The 20,949-nt window shown below is 42.2% G+C and overlaps 1 protein-coding gene across 1 annotated transcript in view; it reads left to right on the top strand.

The window, feature by feature from the left end:
• Positions 1-20,949, top strand: part of Me1 (malic enzyme 1) — a 113,461-nt gene that overhangs the window by 75,870 nt on the left and 16,642 nt on the right. The window contains exons 7-9 of the mRNA XM_032909690.1: positions 3,536-3,645; positions 9,974-10,068; positions 11,590-11,703. Coding sequence (XP_032765581.1) covers positions 3,536-3,645; positions 9,974-10,068; positions 11,590-11,703 — 319 coding nt within the window. The remainder of the gene's footprint in view (positions 1-3,535; positions 3,646-9,973; positions 10,069-11,589; positions 11,704-20,949) is intronic.

The following is a 20,949-nucleotide window of genomic DNA, read 5'->3' as shown; positions in this document are numbered from 1 at the left end:
AGAGTAGTTTTCAAATAGTACTATATAGGATGGCAGTGATCTTCTCTTAGTCTTTGAGGACATTATCTCACATTTAATAGATTCTTTTGCTACCATTAAATATTTTTGAAACTCTTAAATATAGAGTAGTAATTGTTAGTCATTGCACTAAACACACTCATCACTTCAGACAACCAACACAAGAAATGTGGACAGATGTGGACAATATTTATATCTTTCTTGATGGGAAAACACAGGCACAGAAAAATTGAAGATACCTAGTATCTGCAGATGCCAAGATTTCAGTGTGGGCCCTCTGCTTCCATAACCTGTGGTCCAGAAACAGTGTAATAGCCAAACTATAGAAAGAACAAAGGTGTGATAAGCCATATTCAATATTAAAGTTATTCGAGAGCAAAATCGGTGAAAGCAAGGATACAGTTTTCTGGATACGCCTATTAGCAGACTAATTATTGCTGCCCGGTTGCCGTGGTTACGCCTTATCATCGTGTGTATCTGTGTCCATGTCTGTAAGACGAGAATCATGATGGCAGTCCATAGTGTGGCTGTGGAAAGTAATTGTGTACCTTATATCCTAGATGTGGCAAAGCACATTTGCTGTCATTAGCAGTAGTGTAGCAAAACGGAAAAAGAAGAACCGGCTCTCCTCTGTACCCACAGTGAAGGGGTGAAGGGAGAGGACAGGGTGCAAACGTACTAAAGAGCTGGGCCAATACTGTAGGAAATAGATACTTTCATCCTAAAAACTGTGTGGTCTAAACCCAGGATGCGGTTAGAAGAGAGTTTGGATTGTAAACGAACGCACACAGAAAGGCTATCATAGACATGTTATCCAAAGGTGAGTCCATATGAAAAACTGCAAGCAATCTTACCAAAACCCTGGAATTTCTGTAGGAAATCAACACAAACACTATTCTGTTTCTTTTCTGTTGCTGTGACAAAATGAAACAAAAAACTCTTTACCCAAGTCAGCTTGGGAGAGGGAAGGGTTTACTGACTCACAGTTCCAGGTCACGGTCCATTATTGAGAGAAGTCAGGCAGGGACTGAAGGCAGGCTTGCTTGCTATTCCATACAGCATTGTCTCTGACCAGAGAACTCACTTCACGCCAGAGAAATACAAAAGGACCGACTGAGGATGCTGGCTGCCGGCTCACAGAGCAGCTTACACCGAGCTAGCTTTTGTATATGTTCATACCAGTGGCCTAGAGCGTCTGCCGCCCACAGTGAGCTGGGCCGCCCTACATCACTTAACAGTCAAGACAGTCCCCTCAGACACGCTCACAGGCCACTAATGCAAGCAGTTCCTCACTTGAGAGTCTTCCCTCAAATGGTCTTAGGCTGTGTCAGGTTGGCAACTGTCTAGGACAAACACCATCTAAGGGATCAGTGGTGCAGGATGGAAGATTAGGAAAGCCATTTGCAGAGTCTATGATAGAAGGTGCTGTCCTGAAAATATATAGACTTTTATTAAAATAATAAATGAAAGGACAACAACAACAAAAATGAAGCAAAGAAATACTGTTTCCCCAAAAGAGTTTAGAATGATCAAGACATAGATTCAAAGAACCAGAAAACAATGTTAAGTTTCATTAGTAGCTGAAAATGAGACAAAACCCATACAGTCTGCTGCCACAGCAGCCATTGAAGAGCAGCAGCCAGACCTTTGGGACATCCCTTGGCCAGGGTCAAAAAGTCCCCAAGACTGCCAGGGTGAGGTGGGCAGCTCACCAGACACATCAGATCAGTGTGCAGTGAGGTCAGGCACTCCAGGAGCTACTCCAGCTCGCCACGCCTGTGAGTTCATCACTGCATGGGAGAGGAAGTACATCCTCCCTGGAGGAATTAAGAGGAGCCTATCAGTATCCTGGCTGCTGTGCGGAGATCAGTCTCAGAAAGAACTGAGTCCTTTCCTCCTGTAGGTAACAAAAACCTAGTGAAGGAAGGGAGGAAAAGTTGATTCAATCTCCAATTTACCTATGACCGTTACCATAATTTTAAATGGTAGATAATTAAGGACAAATCCATGATAATTGTTTATGAGTAAATGTAACAGAATGACGGACTTAGATCTTTGTTAGTTACAGTGGTAGAAAGGTGGAGGAGACCCGACAGACTTTATCACCATTGTGAGGTTGGGGAGTGGGGTCAGCTGTCCTAATGGCTGAAAGAAGTAGAAACGAGAACAGAGTTTAATACTCTGTAGTGGCAACTTGGATACTGTGAGGATGAAAGAAGTTATGGCTTTGGTTTTGTTACCATGTGAGGAGGTTTTAAAAGCACTGAGTTCCAAGGATTCTTGCAGACAGGAGTGAGCCACTGAGAAGGAGGCGTTAAAGCTACTATAGAGAGACATAGGTCTGATGGAGTGAGGTCCAGTGAGAATAAACGTAAGGAAGGAAAGCCATTTCTCTCTTTAGTGAGGTGAAAAGACTGGTAAGGAGAGCGTCAGGTTGTTGAAGCTGTTTTATCTGAGTGCTTGTATAGAACTGAACCCCAATATGAAACTCTGAAGAAGAGGGCCTTGTGAGGGTGAGCTGTCGTGATTGGGTTAGTGCCCGTATAAAGAGGCTGAAGGGAAGACAGATGCTTGCTGCCTCTGCCATGCAAGCACACAGCAGAGAGACGCTGCCTGTTGGGAGATGGTCCTCCCCCAACAGTATCTACAGCCACCTTGTCCTTGAACCCAAGCCTCCAGAACTGAGCAGTAGCCTGCTCTGTTTCTATGTGACCCCAGGCAAGACATTCTTCTTTAATGGTATAGCATGGCTAAGCATAAGACTTTTGGGTTTGTGTTAATGTCCACTCAAACATGGAAACAAATAGGATTATCTATGATGCTGGTCAAGCCTTATCTTCTGTCTTGTAGAATATGAGAATATTCAGAGTCAGAAAAAGCAAATGGACCAGGGAGTCCAGAGAGTTATCCCATTAACAGTTAGACAACTGCCTTTGTCTAGCATAGGTGGAGTGGCCCAGCTGAGTTAGGAGAATCAAAAGGACCAGGAGGAGGGTCAGGCCTCACACTCTGCAACTCGACCAGTAGTGAGCTTGACATTTTCCCAGCAGGGTTTTTTTCCACCTAGCATTTGTTTTGCCTCTACTTTGCCTTGATTTATTAACCCTGCATCTCAGCTTTCAAAATCATAGACAATTAAAGGTTCATTAGTTTGTCCGTTGGCTTCTAAGTGTAGCTAGAAGCACTGTTTTCTGTAAGCCTTTGTTTATACATAGCTTTTATATTACTGTTTGCATACCTTTCATTTAACTCAGAAGATTTTGTTTCTACTTACTTTTAAATTCCTGGAGGATATGGATCATATTTTGGTCTGAGTTTTTGTCATTTGGCATTATTCCATAGTACCAACCCAGTCCCTTTTATGTGGTAAGCCTTGCTGATAATGTGTTAACATTTATGCCAAGCAGCTAGATAGGACTTTGAAATGAAATTGGTGTGTCTTTTCTACGAGCTAGTTTTAAATGTCTAATTAAATGTTATTTCATTAATGTCTAAAATGCATGTTTTTACCTCATAGATATGGCATGAATTGCCTTATTCAGTTTGAAGATTTTGCCAATCTGAATGCATTTCGTCTCCTGAACAAGTATCGAAACAAGTATTGCACATTTAACGATGATATTCAAGGTAATCACATTGACTATGTATGATCAAGAATACCGTGATACTCTCCAGTCAGAGAAGAGAGAAATGCAGTGACTTGTATACACAAAGGCAGGAAGGGGCGCAAGGAAGATGTCTAGAAAGATCATGTCACAGAGTGATCTAGACACACAAGACACACAGGGCAAGACACACAGAAGCTTGGCATGCAGCTCAAGGTTGTTTGAGGACCCTGTCCATACTCCTCCATTTACATCAGAAAAGGAGGAAAGTTAAATGCTGAACGTTCCCCCAGATGACTATTACAAAAAAAAAACCCACCAAAAATAAACGGAAGGCCTGAGGTTGCAGGTGATTAAATATTACCACAGTGATCCAAAAGGGTAAGTTTTTGGGGTGATACGTCATGAGAGGGAGGGAAGCAGTGACGTGAGAAGGTACATGATGGGGTGTGACAGACGGTAGACAATGTACCTTCTTCCATATCAGAAAGTTACATGTTTTCACAACTTTGTGAAACATCTTTTTTTCACAACTTTTTTTTTCTAGAAAGCTGTTGTGTAGTGAGAAAATTTATGCTTTAAATATCATCTATATTAAGCAAATAATTTTTCCCACTAGATGTAAATTATGTTAGTAATAAAATAATAAATTAAAGCTGAAATAAATAGCAACATTTTATTATTTTTTTAGAATTTTATAGAATTATCTACCTATGCATATATATATATATATGTGTGTGTGTATAAAAAAAGCACATATATAGAAACTTAACAAAATAAACATATGAAAATATCTGAAATCAGTTCACAGTTTTTTTATTCAAATCCAGTTAGATATTAGGTTTCTGTTAAAAACCAGGATTTATATTGGATGAGTTTAGTCATAATTCTGCTTCCCTTTCACATTTGAGAAAGCACCACAGAATGTACAGGATTATGCATGAGCTCCTAGAAATCTGATAAAATCTCGTTATGACATAGTAAAGAAGGGAATCCATGAAAGCAGACTGCTTCTGTTGAAGGGTATAAGTGCACAGACTGCTTAGCCACCGTCTCTCAGTCTCACTCCGTCTTTTGAGTCAGGGTCTCACAGTGAGCCCCAGGCTGGCGTCTGACTAGTCTGCCGCATTCTAGTTGATATTTCAGGCACAGGCTTTGGCCGTGAACCTTTGTGTGAGCTGTGGTTTTCCATGCAAGCTCTGCTTTTCCATCCCACTCTCCTCCCTCCTTCAACATCAGGCCTTACATGAAAGCTGGGGAACCTATTTCATCAGGTCGTATTTTACCATAGATAAAGGGGCAAACGCAGTGAGGGAGTTACTTCGTTCTAGCAACCTGAGACCCAGATGGCTTCTGTCTCACTGCTGCGATTGTTTTCTGGTTGCCTTACTGTCTGCAGCCTGCAGCCTGCAGCCCAGTCGCTCCTGCTGGCCTGAACACTGTGCTGTTGCCCTGGCACTGACCTACTGATCTCTTCCCACTGCGCTGGCCATTCACCTCTTCCCCCTGACTGGCACACGGCAGGACTTCAGGCCTTTTCTTCTTGCTTCAGCCTATCCTCTTAGGTCATATCCATATCGTGACAGTCAGCTTTCAGGTTTATTTCTGCATTCGAGACTTCTTTGAACTCCAGGGCGCCATGCTCATCTGTTTATTAACAGCTCTTCTTAGCTATCTCTACGTTACCTCATCCTGAAACCATTCCAAAACAAACCCATTTCTTCCCCAGCCAACCTTCTCCCTGTGCTCTTGGTGAACTTCAGCCAAGCACTTCCTGCCACCGAGTAACCCTGATGTCATAGAAAACTTAGTGTCTGCCATTGTTTTAGTTATGTGTTGCTGATGTTTTCTAGGAAACCTATCCTTGCTCACTCTTGTTTCTTCTTGGTGCATAGTTCCTGGATAGTCACTTTACGGACAGCTCCAAATTTCTTGGAATCAAGTATTTAGGGGATTTCAGAAGGAAATCCAGAATTTCCAGGTATTAAGTGTCCATGTAAGCTATAGAAAGGAAGTCTGGTTTTAATATGTGGCAGCTCTGACTCTAGGGTACCCTGTATAATGACAGAGTGGCTTTAGTGCAGGTTAATATCACAAGTTACTTATCAGTTCATTTGAAGGTGATTTCTATAGCAGTCCCCAGTGACCTGTGGAATAAGCCTATTCCTTCCAAGGGCCGGGGAAGTGTCTATGCAGTGAACACTTGTCTAGCCCATACAATGCCCAGAGTATATTCCCAGCATTTCAAAAATAGCGTAACAGCAAACCTACATCTCCTTTCCCTACAGTATTTTTTACTTTTGTACTTTTGTGGTTATCACAGAAATATGTATAAGAACGTTAGTATTATATGATTGAGAATCATTATTCATAATGAATGAGAGCCAGACCTAAGTTTAAGAAGGCTAAATCACCAAACCAGGAATTTGAGTGATAGTTTCTGTCTATTAGCACCAATTATTAAGGTGAGGGAAGGCCTGGGTACATCAGAAGTGAAGCCTACAAATCAAGGTGAAGTCCAGAGAAGCCTGTGAGGTGTGCTAAACATGCCGGAGAATGCACCAGGCTTGCCAGCGTGGAGCAGTAAAATTGCTGGGTTTCCACCCTCGCTCCTCTACACACAATGCTTACCTAGTTCCTCACAGGAGTTTCCAAATAATGCTCCCCTCAAAAGGGAGGATACAGGTTTGAGGAAAATGCATCTAACCCCTTAGAGCAAGCCTATGGGACGTCCCCGAGTTTGACTGAGATGAGTTAACCACCCTGAGCATCTCTCCACTCCAGAGCTGTGTCCCTGTGACAGGGTCTCTCCACACGTTTGTCTTATCTTTTGAACCCTTTGTTTTTTCCCACTATGATCATGGAGGTCGTCAATGAAAACAATTATGTAACTATTTCATCTTTCATCCTGTCCTTGAAGGGACATTCTTTTCTTCCTTCTTTTGAAACAGATATGTTTAATGATACTATTTATGAAAAGTATTTGATTAAATAATGATATAGCTAACTATACCAGTAATATAAAATAATTTTAAGTGACATTGGGCTTGCTTTAATGTCATTTTACACTTAGACCATCTCCTGTGGGAGGCAGGGGTCCTGTCCTTTATCCTTTCTCTTCTCTGGCGGCCGTTTGGTCTGCTCTGTCTGCTGGCAATTGCTTTCTCATAGTGTTCTTTGTGTTAAAAAGAAGCTTGCACATGTGTGGTCCTCCCTATAGGGTAAATAAATTTCACTTCATTTTCTTCAGTATGGCATTCTTCTCAGCTTCCTGCTAAGCCTGATGCTTCTGGTCCATATCTCTGTTTGTTTGTTTGTTTTTAAACCTGTTTTTCTGCTGCTTTAGTGCAGTTTGTAGGGGACAAGGACAACTAGTTGTGTGCACTTTGTCACTTTCCACAGGGAGCCATCCCTGCCTGTGTCTTGCACATGCTTCGTCTGGTCCATGTCTTCCCACCTGAGGCTGTGGTATCTCGAATGCTCCGTGCTTCTGTGAGCCGGCGGTGCCTGCTCTGACCGTCAGCTCAGCCCGTGTAAATTCACCCACTTCCTCAACACTTCTTGTGGCATCTGGTCTTTTAATAGCACATGAAGCTTTATTTAATTGAAAATTGATCTCATTAGTTATGTAAAATCACTTTAGTACTAATTTAACAATTACTAACCAGAGTGTCAGTAGAGGTTTGATATTATTGCTGTTGTTTTGAGATAGCCTGGCCTTAAACTTTTGATCATCCAGCCATAAACTGAGACTATCATGCCCTCGGTTGAGGTCATACTTTGGCAAAAGATTAGAGAGATTTATAACCACAGCAGAAGCACAGCGAAATGCTTAACTTCTGACGGTAGCCGCATTATGTGCCAATTCATACTGAGATTGAGTACCCCTTGTTCACCATATTTGCTAGCAGAAGCATTTTGAGTTTCATATTTTTCATTATTTATAATATGCATTTATATATTTATACATATATATTATAGCTATATCTATACATCTATGTCTATATTTACTATACACACATACTCACACACAAAATGTGACCTACATGTAAGTCACAAATGATGTCACACAGCATGTCAGAACTTGCATTCTATCTGCAACTCATCATATAAAATCAGGTGCAGGATGTCCGGTGTCATGGCAGGACTCAAAAAAACTCAGCGCTTGAAGGTTGGAGGGACGGCTCCACAGTAATAGCATTTATTATTCTTGTGTAGGTCCAGAGTTCAAATCCCAGCATCCATGCAGCACCGTCTTCTAGCCTCTGTAGGCACCTGCACTCAGATACACACACGTTCACAGGCATATAACTTAAAAAGTAGTTTTTACAATTTGGAGAGTCCGAAAAATGAGAATTTTATATTAAAGACATGCAACCTATAGGACTTTCTAAAATCTTGAGATGGAAATCTTCTTAGTATTCTAAGTTAAGTCCTCTTTAACCCCAGAAGTTCAAGATGGACCTCCCCTCTGTTTGGTTTCTTAAGTTTATTTTTCATATAATAATGTAAGTAATTATGTAATTTGCTTTGCAAACGCATTTTTATAAAAGTTTAATTTTCTACAATTGCTTCTCTATAAAGAAATTTACAGTAGTCACAGCCTTTGCAGAAGAACCATATTTACATTCAATTTTTTGGTAGTGCTAAACTATTTTTCTGATTTTATAAACTGATGCTATAAAGAGGAGCCTAGACTTTCCATTATGTCACTAGGAAATGCTATAGAATACACACATAATTATTACATGTCCAGTACAGCACGAAGCAACTCAGTCTGCCTAATTTATGGTAAAGCGTTTTTAATTTTCGGGGAACGAGCTAGCATTGCCACACAGCAATGCACATTGTAATTAGATCATAGCAAAATCTATCTGTCTTCACCTGTTCAGTTCCATGAAAAAAGAATAATGCCAAAGTACAGAGATGCTGGTAATGTTTCACAGTTGGCTCTTCAGCTATTTACGTCCTGTGACCCTGGGATGGACGGTAGATACCTGGGGAATCACATGATCTGAGAGGTGGGAGTGAGCTTACAGTTCCTTACATCTTACGCCTGGACCCATTTTCATCAAAAGCAGCCAGGACAGAGCTAGCCTGAGATGCTGCCAAGTAACTGCTGACTGAGGCTGCAGGCCGGCCTCCTGGGTTCCATCTGTAACAGTTCTCAGGACAAGCTGGCTGCCCGAGACGGGCCATCATGGCATGTTTCTTAGATAAATCAGCTGCATTTTGTACAGAATTTTTGTGTGGTTTGGGGGATTTAACTCAGGCCTTATGTGTACTAGACAGACATTCAACACTGAGTCACATTGTCAGCTCTTTAGACTGTCTTTTTAAGTCATGGACAAAACCGTCGGGTTTGTGTAAATGTAAAACTTACCACAGTTCATTAGCATTGCAGTGGTCTCGCGTTTATTCAGATTTGTGTTTTGCCTGAGTAAAAGTATTCAAAGTTTGGCTAGACTCTGCTGCTCACCTGGGTGATAGTGAAGCAGTAGAGTGTTGTTTTGGAGGTAAAATGTCTGTGTAGGTGGAAGGCATTGCAAGAAACTGCAGTCATATATCAGGAGTAAACCTTGAAGAGACTGAGCGGTGTAATCGTGTTCGGAGCATGGCCTGCAAACACGCTGAAGTCATGTGATTAGAACGGGCGTACCTGTGGTGTGCTGACGACAACCTTACCTACTTTATGAGCATTCACTTAGCACTAGGGATCTGATTGCGATGATAGGTAGAAAGACAAAGAATACAGCGAAAGCCAGACTCCAGCTGCTGTTAAGGTTAATTGTTCAAATTTAAACATTACATTTCAAGTATGTCTGAAGCACCATCGCTTCTACCCTGTCAGCAGCGAGCATTTACTATGTGCCTCCTTCATGGGGATGGCAAAGTCTCAAGAATATTTAGGTAGAAGAACTCAACAGCACGGATTTCTCTTCTGTGTCATATAATAAAATCATTTTACAAAGTTACTTCTCAGAATTCTCCTATCTAGTAAGCAGATGAACTGAACTCCACATCATATCTAAACAGTCCGGGTGTGGTGACATATACCTGTAATCCCAGCACTTAGAAGCCGAGGCAGGAGGATTGCAAGTTTGAGAGTTCTGCCAGGAGTACATGACATGCTGCCTTAAAAATTTAAACTAAAATGAAAACCAAGCAGAACCCAAACCCATGCTGTTACCCTCTCAAAATGAGCCCAGGTCTCCCTTTTGAAGAGTTCTCAAGGATTTAAGCCACTGTCCTAAAATGCTAATATGCTAGCATGGGGAAGCATAGCTAAAGGGTTAGAATGTGGCACACCTGACTGAGCATCGCTCAAGGATGTTTATCGCTTGTTTTAGGAACAGCGTCCGTCGCGGTTGCCGGCCTTCTTGCTGCTCTTCGGATAACCAAGAACAAGCTCTCTGATCAGACTGTGCTGTTCCAGGGGCAGCAGGTATCTGCCCTGTGCCGTTTATGCTTTGAACCAACATGGTGCTGGCTTTAGCCCAGTACTTATACCAGGTCTCAAGTGCTCTCATAGAGTCATAATACAGCTATACACAGAAAATCTCTTAAGTTCCAAGGCACCTTACTTCATTGTAGAAGACTTTAGAAATGTAAAACCATTTTCATAGCCTTAAATTCAAGAGATTACCAAAGGTTACCCTTGACTTTGTTACTCATGCTTAAGGCCTGATGCAGAATGAAGTTTCCAATGTGTGTTGATATGACCTCCATGTATTTAAGTTAATATACCTGTGCCTCACTGTCATACTCCAAAGTTCATAGCCACACACACAATCCAACCTGTACATATGTAACTGTAAATTTTTTTAAGAAAAATCATTTTGAATTAAAGATACATAGTCAACATTATAACCAAGACATTTGAAGTCACGTAAGAAAATTGCATAAGGCTAAATTATAGTTTCTTGAAATCATAGTTAATATTCATTTGAAAGAAGAAAGCTAATTCACTTCCCAAACAGAGTAAAATGTTAATTTTTTGTGAGAAAACTTTCAAATCTCTCTAGAGTTACAGAATTCAAAAATGAGAAAATGCTATGGCTAGACAGTCATTTTGAGGAAAAGAAATTAAACTTAATATCCTTATAAACAAAACAAGATGTTCTGTGGGTAGGAATGTGTATGCTGTGTTTTCATTTAAACACGGGACCTAGAACTATGGTGAGTACTTTAAAGGGTTCAGATGAAATCACAGGGCTCATTTTAAGACATTTAACAACCCCGCTCTGTGTTGCTTGTGGTCTTTATTCTGGTAAGGCCCTCTGTATTTCCAGAAGCTTCTGGTGAAGGACACTGGTCAGCTCTTGATCCGCAGCAGGAAGAGCAATGTTCCTGGTTGGCTGACTCACGGCCATGTTTGTTCAGAAAATGTGAGGTCTGTGGCAGGTCACAGATTATTGCAGACGTCATCGAACTTCAGATAATATGGTTTCTTTAACACTGGGAGAAATTCTGCAATACTTTGCCTAAATGAAGAGAGTGAATAAATGCTGGGCAACATATATTTCCTTTCAGTTTTATGCTGTTGTCTAATTGGTCAAGATCCCATCCGGCTGAGCAGGCCTCTTTAGTCCTGACAGTGAGCCCTACACTCCCATGGCCCAGGCTGACTGGTGACTGTGTGAAAGGCGGTGTTTTCTGTGCTGGTTTTGACTGTATAACTAGGATCAGATACACTGATATTCGGGGTGTCACTGGCAATCTGTGCTGACTAGCAAACTCTATCATAGTGGTTGTGATGTAATTAAAAGGAGGTAGTGGTAGTCAACTTGCACTCCCAAATGTGACAAAAATTAACTCCTTGTGTGAATGAATGACTTAAGCTTGGAACTCAGTGGACAGAGCTGTTTCACAATTCCTTACTAATGGAGGAGATGGGGTGACGAGTAGCCTGGATAAGATAAGTGGAACAAGTGTGAAAGTCTTTCTTTTCATACCTTCTTTTCAGGCTGCCTTGGGGATTGCTCACCTGATTGTTATGGCCATGGAGAAGGAAGGTTTACCAAAGGAGAAAGCTAGACAAAAGATATGGTTGGTTGACTCAAAAGGATTAATAGTTAAGGTAAGAAAAAAGTCATCATTCATTCCTATCCTAATGACCATTCCATAGGTTGCCCATTGTTCTCACTGCCCCTTTAAGATGCCCTGTTAAAAGATTAGCATTTATGGGGTGGGGAGATCAGTTAGTAATGCACTGAGTGTACTAGGACAAGCACCTGAGCTCAGGCCCCCAAACCTAAATTTCAAAAAGCCAAGCACAGTGGCTCAAGCTTGGATTCCCAGTGCTAAGGAGCCCAAGATGGGTGGATCCCCGAAGCTCTTGGGCCAGCTAGTATAACCTACTAAGTGTCTAGGTCAGTAAGAGAACCTGTGTGAAACAAAGGAAATGGTAAATGGTGGGGAAGGAGCTCTTCCTGAAGTTGTCTTTTGACCTCTACATAAACCCTTACATTATACATGCATCTGCATACCTGTGAATGTACACACACACACACACACACACACACACACACACACACACACACACACACACACACACACACTCTCTCTCTCAAGCTTTGCCATTCAAATTTACTGATAATGCTTCTGAATAAAGAAGAAAACTGTCATAGGATGCCTTCCATTTATGAGTAGAATCCTCAACTCTGGATCATCTGTCTATAGAACTGATTCAATTTTCATGGAGGAAGTTGGATGCAGACACTGACACAGTGCACTCAGGGAAGAGCTATCTGTTACTCAGCGAGTTAGGAAGGAAGGAGAGAGAGGGCTGCCCCCTTACCTGCTACTTTACCTCAGTTCTTGAAGGCTTGGAAGGGATTTTCAGGGGAAAGACTTTGATCCATGGGCTGTTGGAATGAGCCCCAGTTTCCCCTTTATGGTGACAGAAAAGCCTCATCTGTGTGGTTCTTGTGAAAACTTAGTAGGAACAGGTATGTAACCTGGCAGCTGCATCACCGTTGCCACCTGGTGTGTCACTCCTTTTAAACGGTCAGAAAGTACACCTAACCCTACCCCTTTATGTGACGACTGACCAGAGATCGCAGTGTCTTCTGCAGCACAGCATGGAAAGGATCTGAATGAGACTCAGGTGTATCCAGAGCTTTGTAAAGTTTGTACTGCTGACCCAGTAGTTTCCATTCGAGGAAGCCTGTCCTGGAGTTAGCAAGTATGCATTGTTTTAGATGAGGGATATTATTAAGACAGTATTTGCAGCAGTGATGTTTAATGCTAATCTTTATATTTCTAAAATATAATTGTCAAATAGACTGTGGAATAGCCATTAGTGCAATAAAAACATTTAAAACTTTTTTCAAAGAGCATTCAGTGACATGTTAACTGATTCAGCATGTCAGATAAAAGGAAACTATATATTTTATTTAGTCTGTGACTGACTGGATGATGTCTGAACGACACAGAAGACAGATGTGAACTGCATCAGAGGTCACAGGGCCATTATTGCAGTCGTGTTTTTATGATGCTGGCATCTGAGCCCAGGGCTTCACACATCCCAGACGAATGCTGCACTACTGAGCTCTACCCCTTCTCTGAAAACTTACTTGGTTTGTAAGGCCTTTTTGTATATTCTAAGTTCTTAACAATTGTAATTCTTTTTAAAGATTTATTTATTTATTATGTATAAGTACACTGTAGCTGTCATATTCCAATACAGCAGAAGAGGGCATCAGATCTCATCACAGATGGTCGTGAGTCACCATGTGGTTGATAGGATTTGAACTCAGGACCTCTTGAAGAGCAGTTAGTGCTCTTAACCACTGAGCTGTCTCTCCAGCAACAATTACATTTCTTAAAAACCAGAAAAATGTTTTAAATTTGCATAACATAAATTTTGTCTTAAAGGAAGAGAAAGCTTATGTATAACTGTCAATATTTTTAAAGGAACTCATTTTTTTTTTAATCTTTATTAACTTGAGGATTTCTTATTTACATTTCGATTGTTATTCCCGTTCCCGGTTTCCGGGCCAACATCCCCCTAACCCCTCCCCCTTCCCTTTATATGGGCTTCCCCTCCCCATCCTCCCCCCATTACCACCCTCCCCCCAACAATCACGTTCACTGGGGGTTCAGTCTTCGCAGGACCCAGGGCTTCCCCTCCCACTGGTGCTCTTACTAGGATATTCATTGCTACCTATGAGGTTGGAGCCCAGAGTCAGTCCATGTATAGTCTTTGGGTAGTAGTTTAATCCCTGGAAGCTCTGGTTGCTTGGCATTGTTGTTCATATGGGGTCTCGAGCCCCTTCAAGATCTTCTAGGCTTTCTCTGATTCTTTCAACGGGGGTCCCGTTCTCAGTTCAATGGATTGCTGATGGCATTCGCCTCTGTATTTGCTGTATTCTGGGTGTGTCTCTCAGGAGAGATCTACATCCGGTTCCTGTTGGCCTGCACTTCTTTGCTTCATCCATCTTATCTAATTGGGTGGCTGTATATGTATGGGCCACATGTGGGGCAGGCTCTGAATGGGTGTTCTTTCTGCTTCTGTTCTAAACTTTGCCCCCCTATTCCCTGCCAAGGGTATTCTTGTTCCCCTTTTAAAGAAGGAGTGAAGCATTCACATTTTGGTCATCCTTCTTGAGTTTCATGTGTTTTGTGCATCTAGTGCAATTCAAGCATTTGGGCTAATAGCCACTTATCAATGAGGGCATACTATGTGTGTTTTTCTGTGATTGGGTTACCTCACTCAGGATGATATTTTCCAGTTCCATCCATTTGCCTATGAATTTCATAAAGTCATTGTTTTTGATAGCTGAGTAATATTCCATTGTGTAGATGTACCACATTTTCTGTGTCTGGTGTGATTCTGATAGGTCTGCCTTTATACGTTACTTGTCGTTACTTGACCTTTTTCCCTTACTGCTTTTAATATTCTTTCTTTATTTTGTGCATTTGGTGTTTTGACTATTATGTGACGGGAGGAGTTTCTTTTCTGGTCCAATCTATTTGGAGTTCTGTAGGCTTCTTGTATGTTTATGGGCATCTCTTTCTTTAGGTTAGGGAAGTTTTCTTCTATGATTTTGTTGAAGGTATTTACTGGTCCTTTGAGCTGGGAGTCTTCACTCTCTTCTATACCTATTATCCTTAGGTTTGATCTTCTCATTGAGTCCTGGATTTCATGTATGTTTTGGACCAGTAGCTTTTTCCGTTTTACATTTTCTTTTACCATTGTGTCGATGATTTCTATGGAATCTTCTGCACCTGAGATTCTCTCTTCTATCTCTTGTATTCTGTTGGCGATGCTTGTATCTGCTGCTCCTTATCTCTTCCTTTGGTTTTTTTATATCCAGGGTTGTCTCCCTTTGTGCTTTCTTTATTGTTTCTATTTCCATTTTCAATTCCTTCACCTGTTTCATTATGTTGGAATTCTTTCAGGGATTTTGTGATTCCTCTCTGTAGGCTTCTATTTGTTTATTCATGTTTTTTTGCGTTTCTCTAAGGGAGTTCTTCATGTCTTTCTTGAAGTCCTCCAGCATTATGATCAAATGTGATTTTAAATCTAGATCTTGCTTTTCTGCTGTATTTGGATATTCAGTGTTTGCTTTGGTGGGAGAATTGGGGTCCGATGATGCCATGTAGTCTTGGTTTCTGTTGCTTGGGTTCCTGCACTTGCCTCTCGCCATCAGATTGTCTAAGGTGTTACTTTGTTCTGCTATTTCTGACAGTGGCTAGACTGTCCTATAGGCCTATGTGTCAGGAGTGCTGTAGACCTGTTTTCCTGTTTTCTTTCAGCCAGTTATGGGACAGAGTGTTCTGCTTTCGGGCGTGTAGTCTTTCCTGTCTACTGGTCTTCAGCTGTTCCTGTGGGCCTGTGTCCTGAGTTCACCAAGCAGGTCACTTGGAGCAGAAAATTTGGTCTTACCTGTGGTCCCGAGGCTCAAGTTGCTCGTCGGGGGCTGCTTTTGAGCTCTAGGTGAGGGTGACAACCAGGAGGGCCTGCGCCGCCTTTTCCCCGAGCCCCTGTGCACCGGGGTTCCAGATGGCGTTAGGTCTATTCCTCTGGAGTCAGAAATGTGGGCAGACTGTAGTCTCTTCTGGCTTCCCAGGCGTGTCTGCCCCTCTGAAGGTTTAGCTCTCCCTCCCATGGGATTTGGGTGCAGAGAACTGTTGACTGATTCCCTTCAGGTCCGGGCAGTGTCTGGACTGTGGGGGATCTGCCGTTCGAGTTCCCCTATCTTCAGGTTCCCAGAGGCCCTATACAGTTTCCTCTTGGGCCAGGGATGTGGGCATGGGTGGGCAGTATTGGTGGTCTCTCCTGCTCTGCAGTCTCAGGAGTGCCCGCCTGTCCGGGCAGCGAGCTCTCTCTCCCAAGGGGGTTGGGAGCAGTGAGCTGTGTATAGCTGTCAATTTAAAGGTGTTGCATGTAGCTTACTTTGAGTTAGGGTCTCACTCTCTAGCCCTGGATGGCCTGGACCTCATTATGTAGACCAGGCTGTCTTTCTACTCCCAGAGATGTGCCTGCCTCTGCATCCTGTGTGCTGGGATTAGAGGTGTACACATTATGCCTGGCAACCAGTAAGCTTAATTTTCTAGGACTTGTTGCTTTTAAGAATCAGAATGCACTGTTACAGAAGTGTCCTGATGCATGAGGGAGACGTGGAGGGAAGGAAGACTGAGCCATTCCCCAGAGCACAAGCCTTTCCAAAGCTATGATGACAACGAAGAGTTTGGAATTACTGTGGAGTCCCCAGAGACCTGAAATTCCCTGTACATGAAACTGAAAGGGAAGTATGATGACAGGCCATGGAGGTCCTGACCAACAGAAGCTAAGGGTCGTGCATCCCCTCTGGATCCTCCCAGCCACACACATCACTAGTTCACACCTGATAGTAGTTCACTGAGTGATTGAGTGAGTGGCTTTCTGGTGAAGACAGGGCATGTGCTTACTCTGCTGTGAGAGACTGAGTGTTAGAGTGGAAAGGAAACACATGGCTGGTGACGCAGATGACACATGTCACATGAGTCTGAAGAGGAGTGAGCAGAGACACTTGCCTTTTCAGTCATCCTGATGGCATTGTGGAGGGTGGTTTGAGAGGAGGTACAGTGAGAAAAAGAAATTAGTTTCACAGCTGTTGCAGTAATCCTCAGAGATTATCAGAGGTGAGTGAGAGAGGCTTGATTCCATAGACGTTTTCAAGGAAGGGCTGATGTACTGAGAGCTTGGGAAATGGGAAGGAGGCGCAGGGTAGAGTGGGTCGTGCTACATTCCCAAGGGTCTAGGTGTAAAGAGAAGAACAGCTGCTTTGAGAGGACAGTGAGGTGCGTTGACACAAAGCAAGCTCATGATACCTGTGGAGACTACAGTGGAAGTCTATAGTCAGGCTTTGGAGATCCAGGACTGACCTTTAGGGTAAACTCAGAGCTGGAAAGAGGACTATAAGGACCATTGTTAGATGCCACATAAAGCAACTACATGTCATGTTGTCTCAGGAAAGTACAACATTCAAGAGCCCATATGGTGGGAGTTTATGAGTGACATTTTAATGTGAAATTCACACAAGCATGCCTAGCTATTAGCATAATTTTAACATAGTCAACTGAGCCAAAACTCTAGGTTCCATGGATTGCAGCACTAGGAGTGACTGCAGTGGTTAGACCCAGCCAGCAACGTTTACTTCATGGCCTTCATCTGCCAACGTTAAGAGGGGTGTGTGTGTGTGTGTGTGTGTGTGTGTGTGTGTGTGTGTGTGTGTGTGTGCAACTTGCTAAGATAAAGTTATGTCTTAAAAGACTGTTGTATACTTAATAGCTGGCCTGTATACTATTTAATATAAAACAGACATTCTAAGTTTCAGTTAATCAGTGCTTCCTGCTATTAAACAGCTAAAAATCTTGTATTGATTTTTGCTGGGAAACTAATAAATTTTAGACATGCTAGAAAGTTAGCATAGTCTTGCTTTCCAATTTATACGATTCTTTTGCATGGCTTTCATTTTAAGTTAGTCCTTACATATCTCCTGAGAGTCTGTAATAGTTTTATTAGCTTATAATGGGCCTATTCATAATATATTAAAGTGGTTGGGGATTTAGCTCAGCGGTAGAGCGCTTGCCTAGTGAGCGCAAGGCCCTGGGTTCGGTCCCCAGCTCCGAAAAAAAAAAAAAAACATAATATATTAAAGAACCATAAAATTTAAAGTAGAATATTTTTTTTTTTTATGCAAAGAATAATTTTTTTTATTAACCTTTAATACATTTTTATATACATTTCCAGTACTTATTCCTTTTCGGTTCCGAAAAACATCCCCTCCCCCCCTTCCTTATGATGGCTGGAAAGGTCCTCCAGACCTCCCCCCCATTGCTTAAGCCCTCCCCCAACAGTCTAGTTCACTGGGGTTCAGTCTTCGTGTAACAGGACCCAGGGCTTCCCCTTCCACTGGTGCTCTTACTCAGTCTTTACTGGATATTCATTTAAGGTATCCAGGGTCAGTCCATGCTATAGTCTTTAGGTAGTGGCTTCTGTCCTGGAAAACTTTGCTTGGCATTGTTGTACATAGTAGAATATTTTTGAAACTCCTTCCTACCATTTGCCTATAGCCATATGGCAAAAGGAGTTTATGCTATAGAATATCAGTAATATATAGCATAGCATAACATAACAAAACTCATAGTAACTAGTAACTATAAAACTAGTATCATTGGGATCAATTATTAGGTTACTGATGACCTTCAAATATCCTACTTTAGTATTATATAGCAAAAATTAATTGCTATCAGTTTATTCACCTAAATTAATACATTTTAGTATAAATAATCCAGTACTTACTAAGCACATAGGTCTGTAAAGATCTTCCCAGATGACACCAGAAAGAGTGATGTGAAGGACAGGCCTGTCAGCTGCGCAGCCTCTCAGTGTCGCCTGCTGATGCTGCTGGGAAGGTCCAGAGGCCATAACACAGACCGTCTGCCACTATGTCTGTGTTAAACTGAACTCTGAAACCCCATCTGAGCCAGCCCCAATGCTTAGACAGAGCACTAACAGAGAGAGGCTCTGTGACCTTACATCGAGTGTAACAGGCTGGTGTAAGCGGAAAGTTAGCAGTAGACAGGGTGCTGCCCCATCCTGTGACCTTAAATTGTGTAACAGGCTGGTGTAAGGGGTGGATTTAATGTCAGCCTTTTTTGTCTCTTATCTCAGTCATTTAGCTTCAGTGTGACAGTTCCATACTTGGCTCTGGTGGACACAGGCATGCTATGTGCTGTCGTGATAGCTGGGATAGTTTCCTTCTGACGTTTAGGGCTGGGAGCTACACGCAGGGTAAGCTTCTCTTTCCCCTGTCTGTCAGAGACTGGAGTGGCACTGTACCACTTCAGTAGTAGTGACACTTTACATGTGCTCTGAGGAACAAGAGCCCAATGTGATCACTTCCTTCCTTTTCAATTTAAAAAGAGAAAACCTGTGTATTTGTAGGTATTTATAAGAATAACACTCTTTGATTATATGCATGCATTTTTTAACAGAAAATGACTATGATATTTGACATGTAGAATTATAATTGGTTTACGTCCTGTAATCTTATATCTTAGGTGTGTTTAAAAAAGCATGTTCAGCCTGGTCACATCTTCTTATAATAAGAGTCAGCACAAAATTGTGTGTGTGTGGGGGATTCAAAAGGCAACCTGACAAAGAAATTTCTAACTATTCCCAATATGTTTGGCACAAGGACAGAAGGAAGAAAGGAAGGGGAAGCAGGGAGGGAGAAAAGGAAGGAGACAGGCTACCACATTTGGGTTTTCTGGATAAATAGATGTCTACAAACACTCTGCTAAAAGAACGTAAAAGGGGAGAAATGGGGTTGTGGCAAGACAGTAACTAGAGCATGAGTCCATGTGTGTGCATGCAGCACACATGTGCATGTGTACATACGTAATTCTGGGAGTGCCATCTTTATTAATCAGCTGTCTTATTTCTACTATGTCTGTGTGTCCTTGGCCCAACTCTGAACCTGAAACCCCATCTGAGGCCCTAAGACCCCACTATCTGCCTAAAGCCAGGGGACAAAGGAAAGAAGGAGATGTTTCGTGTATTCAGGTGAAGTGACTGGCGTAAGAGTCTGCTTTGAGTCGGGAAAAGGAGGGAAACTTTAGAAAGCTGAGGAAAGTTACAGCAACACTGCAGTAGACAGGGCTGCCCCATCCTGGCTGTCTTTAAACTCCACCATTAAACCAACTGTGAAGGCGGCATGGAAAATATTTAGTGCATTATATTTGTCTCTTGGTTCTGCGTGTGTCCAGTAGAGCCCTTCAGCTTTGCTGGTGTTCCTGTTCCATGACTCCTGGCTGTCTTTCAGTGTTCAGTCAGCGTTTGTAAGTCACACCAGGAAAAGAACCTGTGAGGACTGGGCACGGAAGATTGATGCTTCTTACTAGTTAGAGTACATTCTGCCAAGTCCTCTGTCCATGGCCAAGACCTGCCAGTGGTTTTTGTGATTAATAAAGTAAGATGTCTGCAATAAAACACACATCTGTCCACTTTCATGGAGATAAGTGACAGGTTTATTTAAAACTATATACTGGAGCACTTTGGAGATGTTCAGTACAGTGTTGACAATGCCTTATGATTTGCTTCGCATTCTAGGGAAATTAGAGGCTCTAAGCACATAAATGTTTTCATTAATTTCAGGTTGTTTTCACAACAGTATTACCAGAAGTCGGTGATTACAAACTTATGTGTTTATTTCTTTTTGAATGCATTGTTTTATAGTTTTCTGAAAACTTATGTCTTGAAGAAGCTAATCTTTTCAGATTAGAAAACTGATTCTCAAAACCAGCTAGTCTTTCCTCGTCCCCTGGGAAGGAAGCTGAGACAGGATAGAAAGAAAGGGGAAATCTTGGGGACAGACAGGAGAGGAGTCTCTTGCTCAGGCATCCAGCTGAAGCCTTTACCAGTTGAGAAGCAAGAATTGCTAGCTCAGTGATGAGCTGCTTACAGCCTGGTCCTGGCTGAACTGTAGTTTTCTACGAGTCTTAGAGGAAAGAGACAGGGAACTCGTACAGTTCGAGAGCTTTCTGATTTTATTGTATCAATTTATCACTCGCTATGGGCAACCCTGGAGCCACTCCAGAACCTCACTGACCAAAGGAGAAAGAGCATGAGAAATGTAGCCTGAGAGCCACCAGAAGGGTGTGTGTGCTTCATTGTAACACAACTGTGACTCTGCCTTTAGGAGCCCATGCTCGGCTGTGCGGCTCCCCTGGGGAAGCCCGCATCATGCTCTCGGCTGTGTCTTTCTTTCAGTCCCCTCTTTTTCTCCCAGCACCCAGGGTTAAGGTTATAAAATATCTATAATAATGTTTC

Source organism: Rattus rattus, chromosome 8 (assembly GCF_011064425.1).
Source record: "Rattus rattus isolate New Zealand chromosome 8, Rrattus_CSIRO_v1, whole genome shotgun sequence".
Classification (NCBI taxonomy): domain Eukaryota; kingdom Metazoa; phylum Chordata; class Mammalia; order Rodentia; family Muridae; genus Rattus; species Rattus rattus.
The sequence above is the reverse complement of the archived record's forward strand: the minus strand, read 5'-3'. Positions and strand labels throughout refer to the sequence as shown.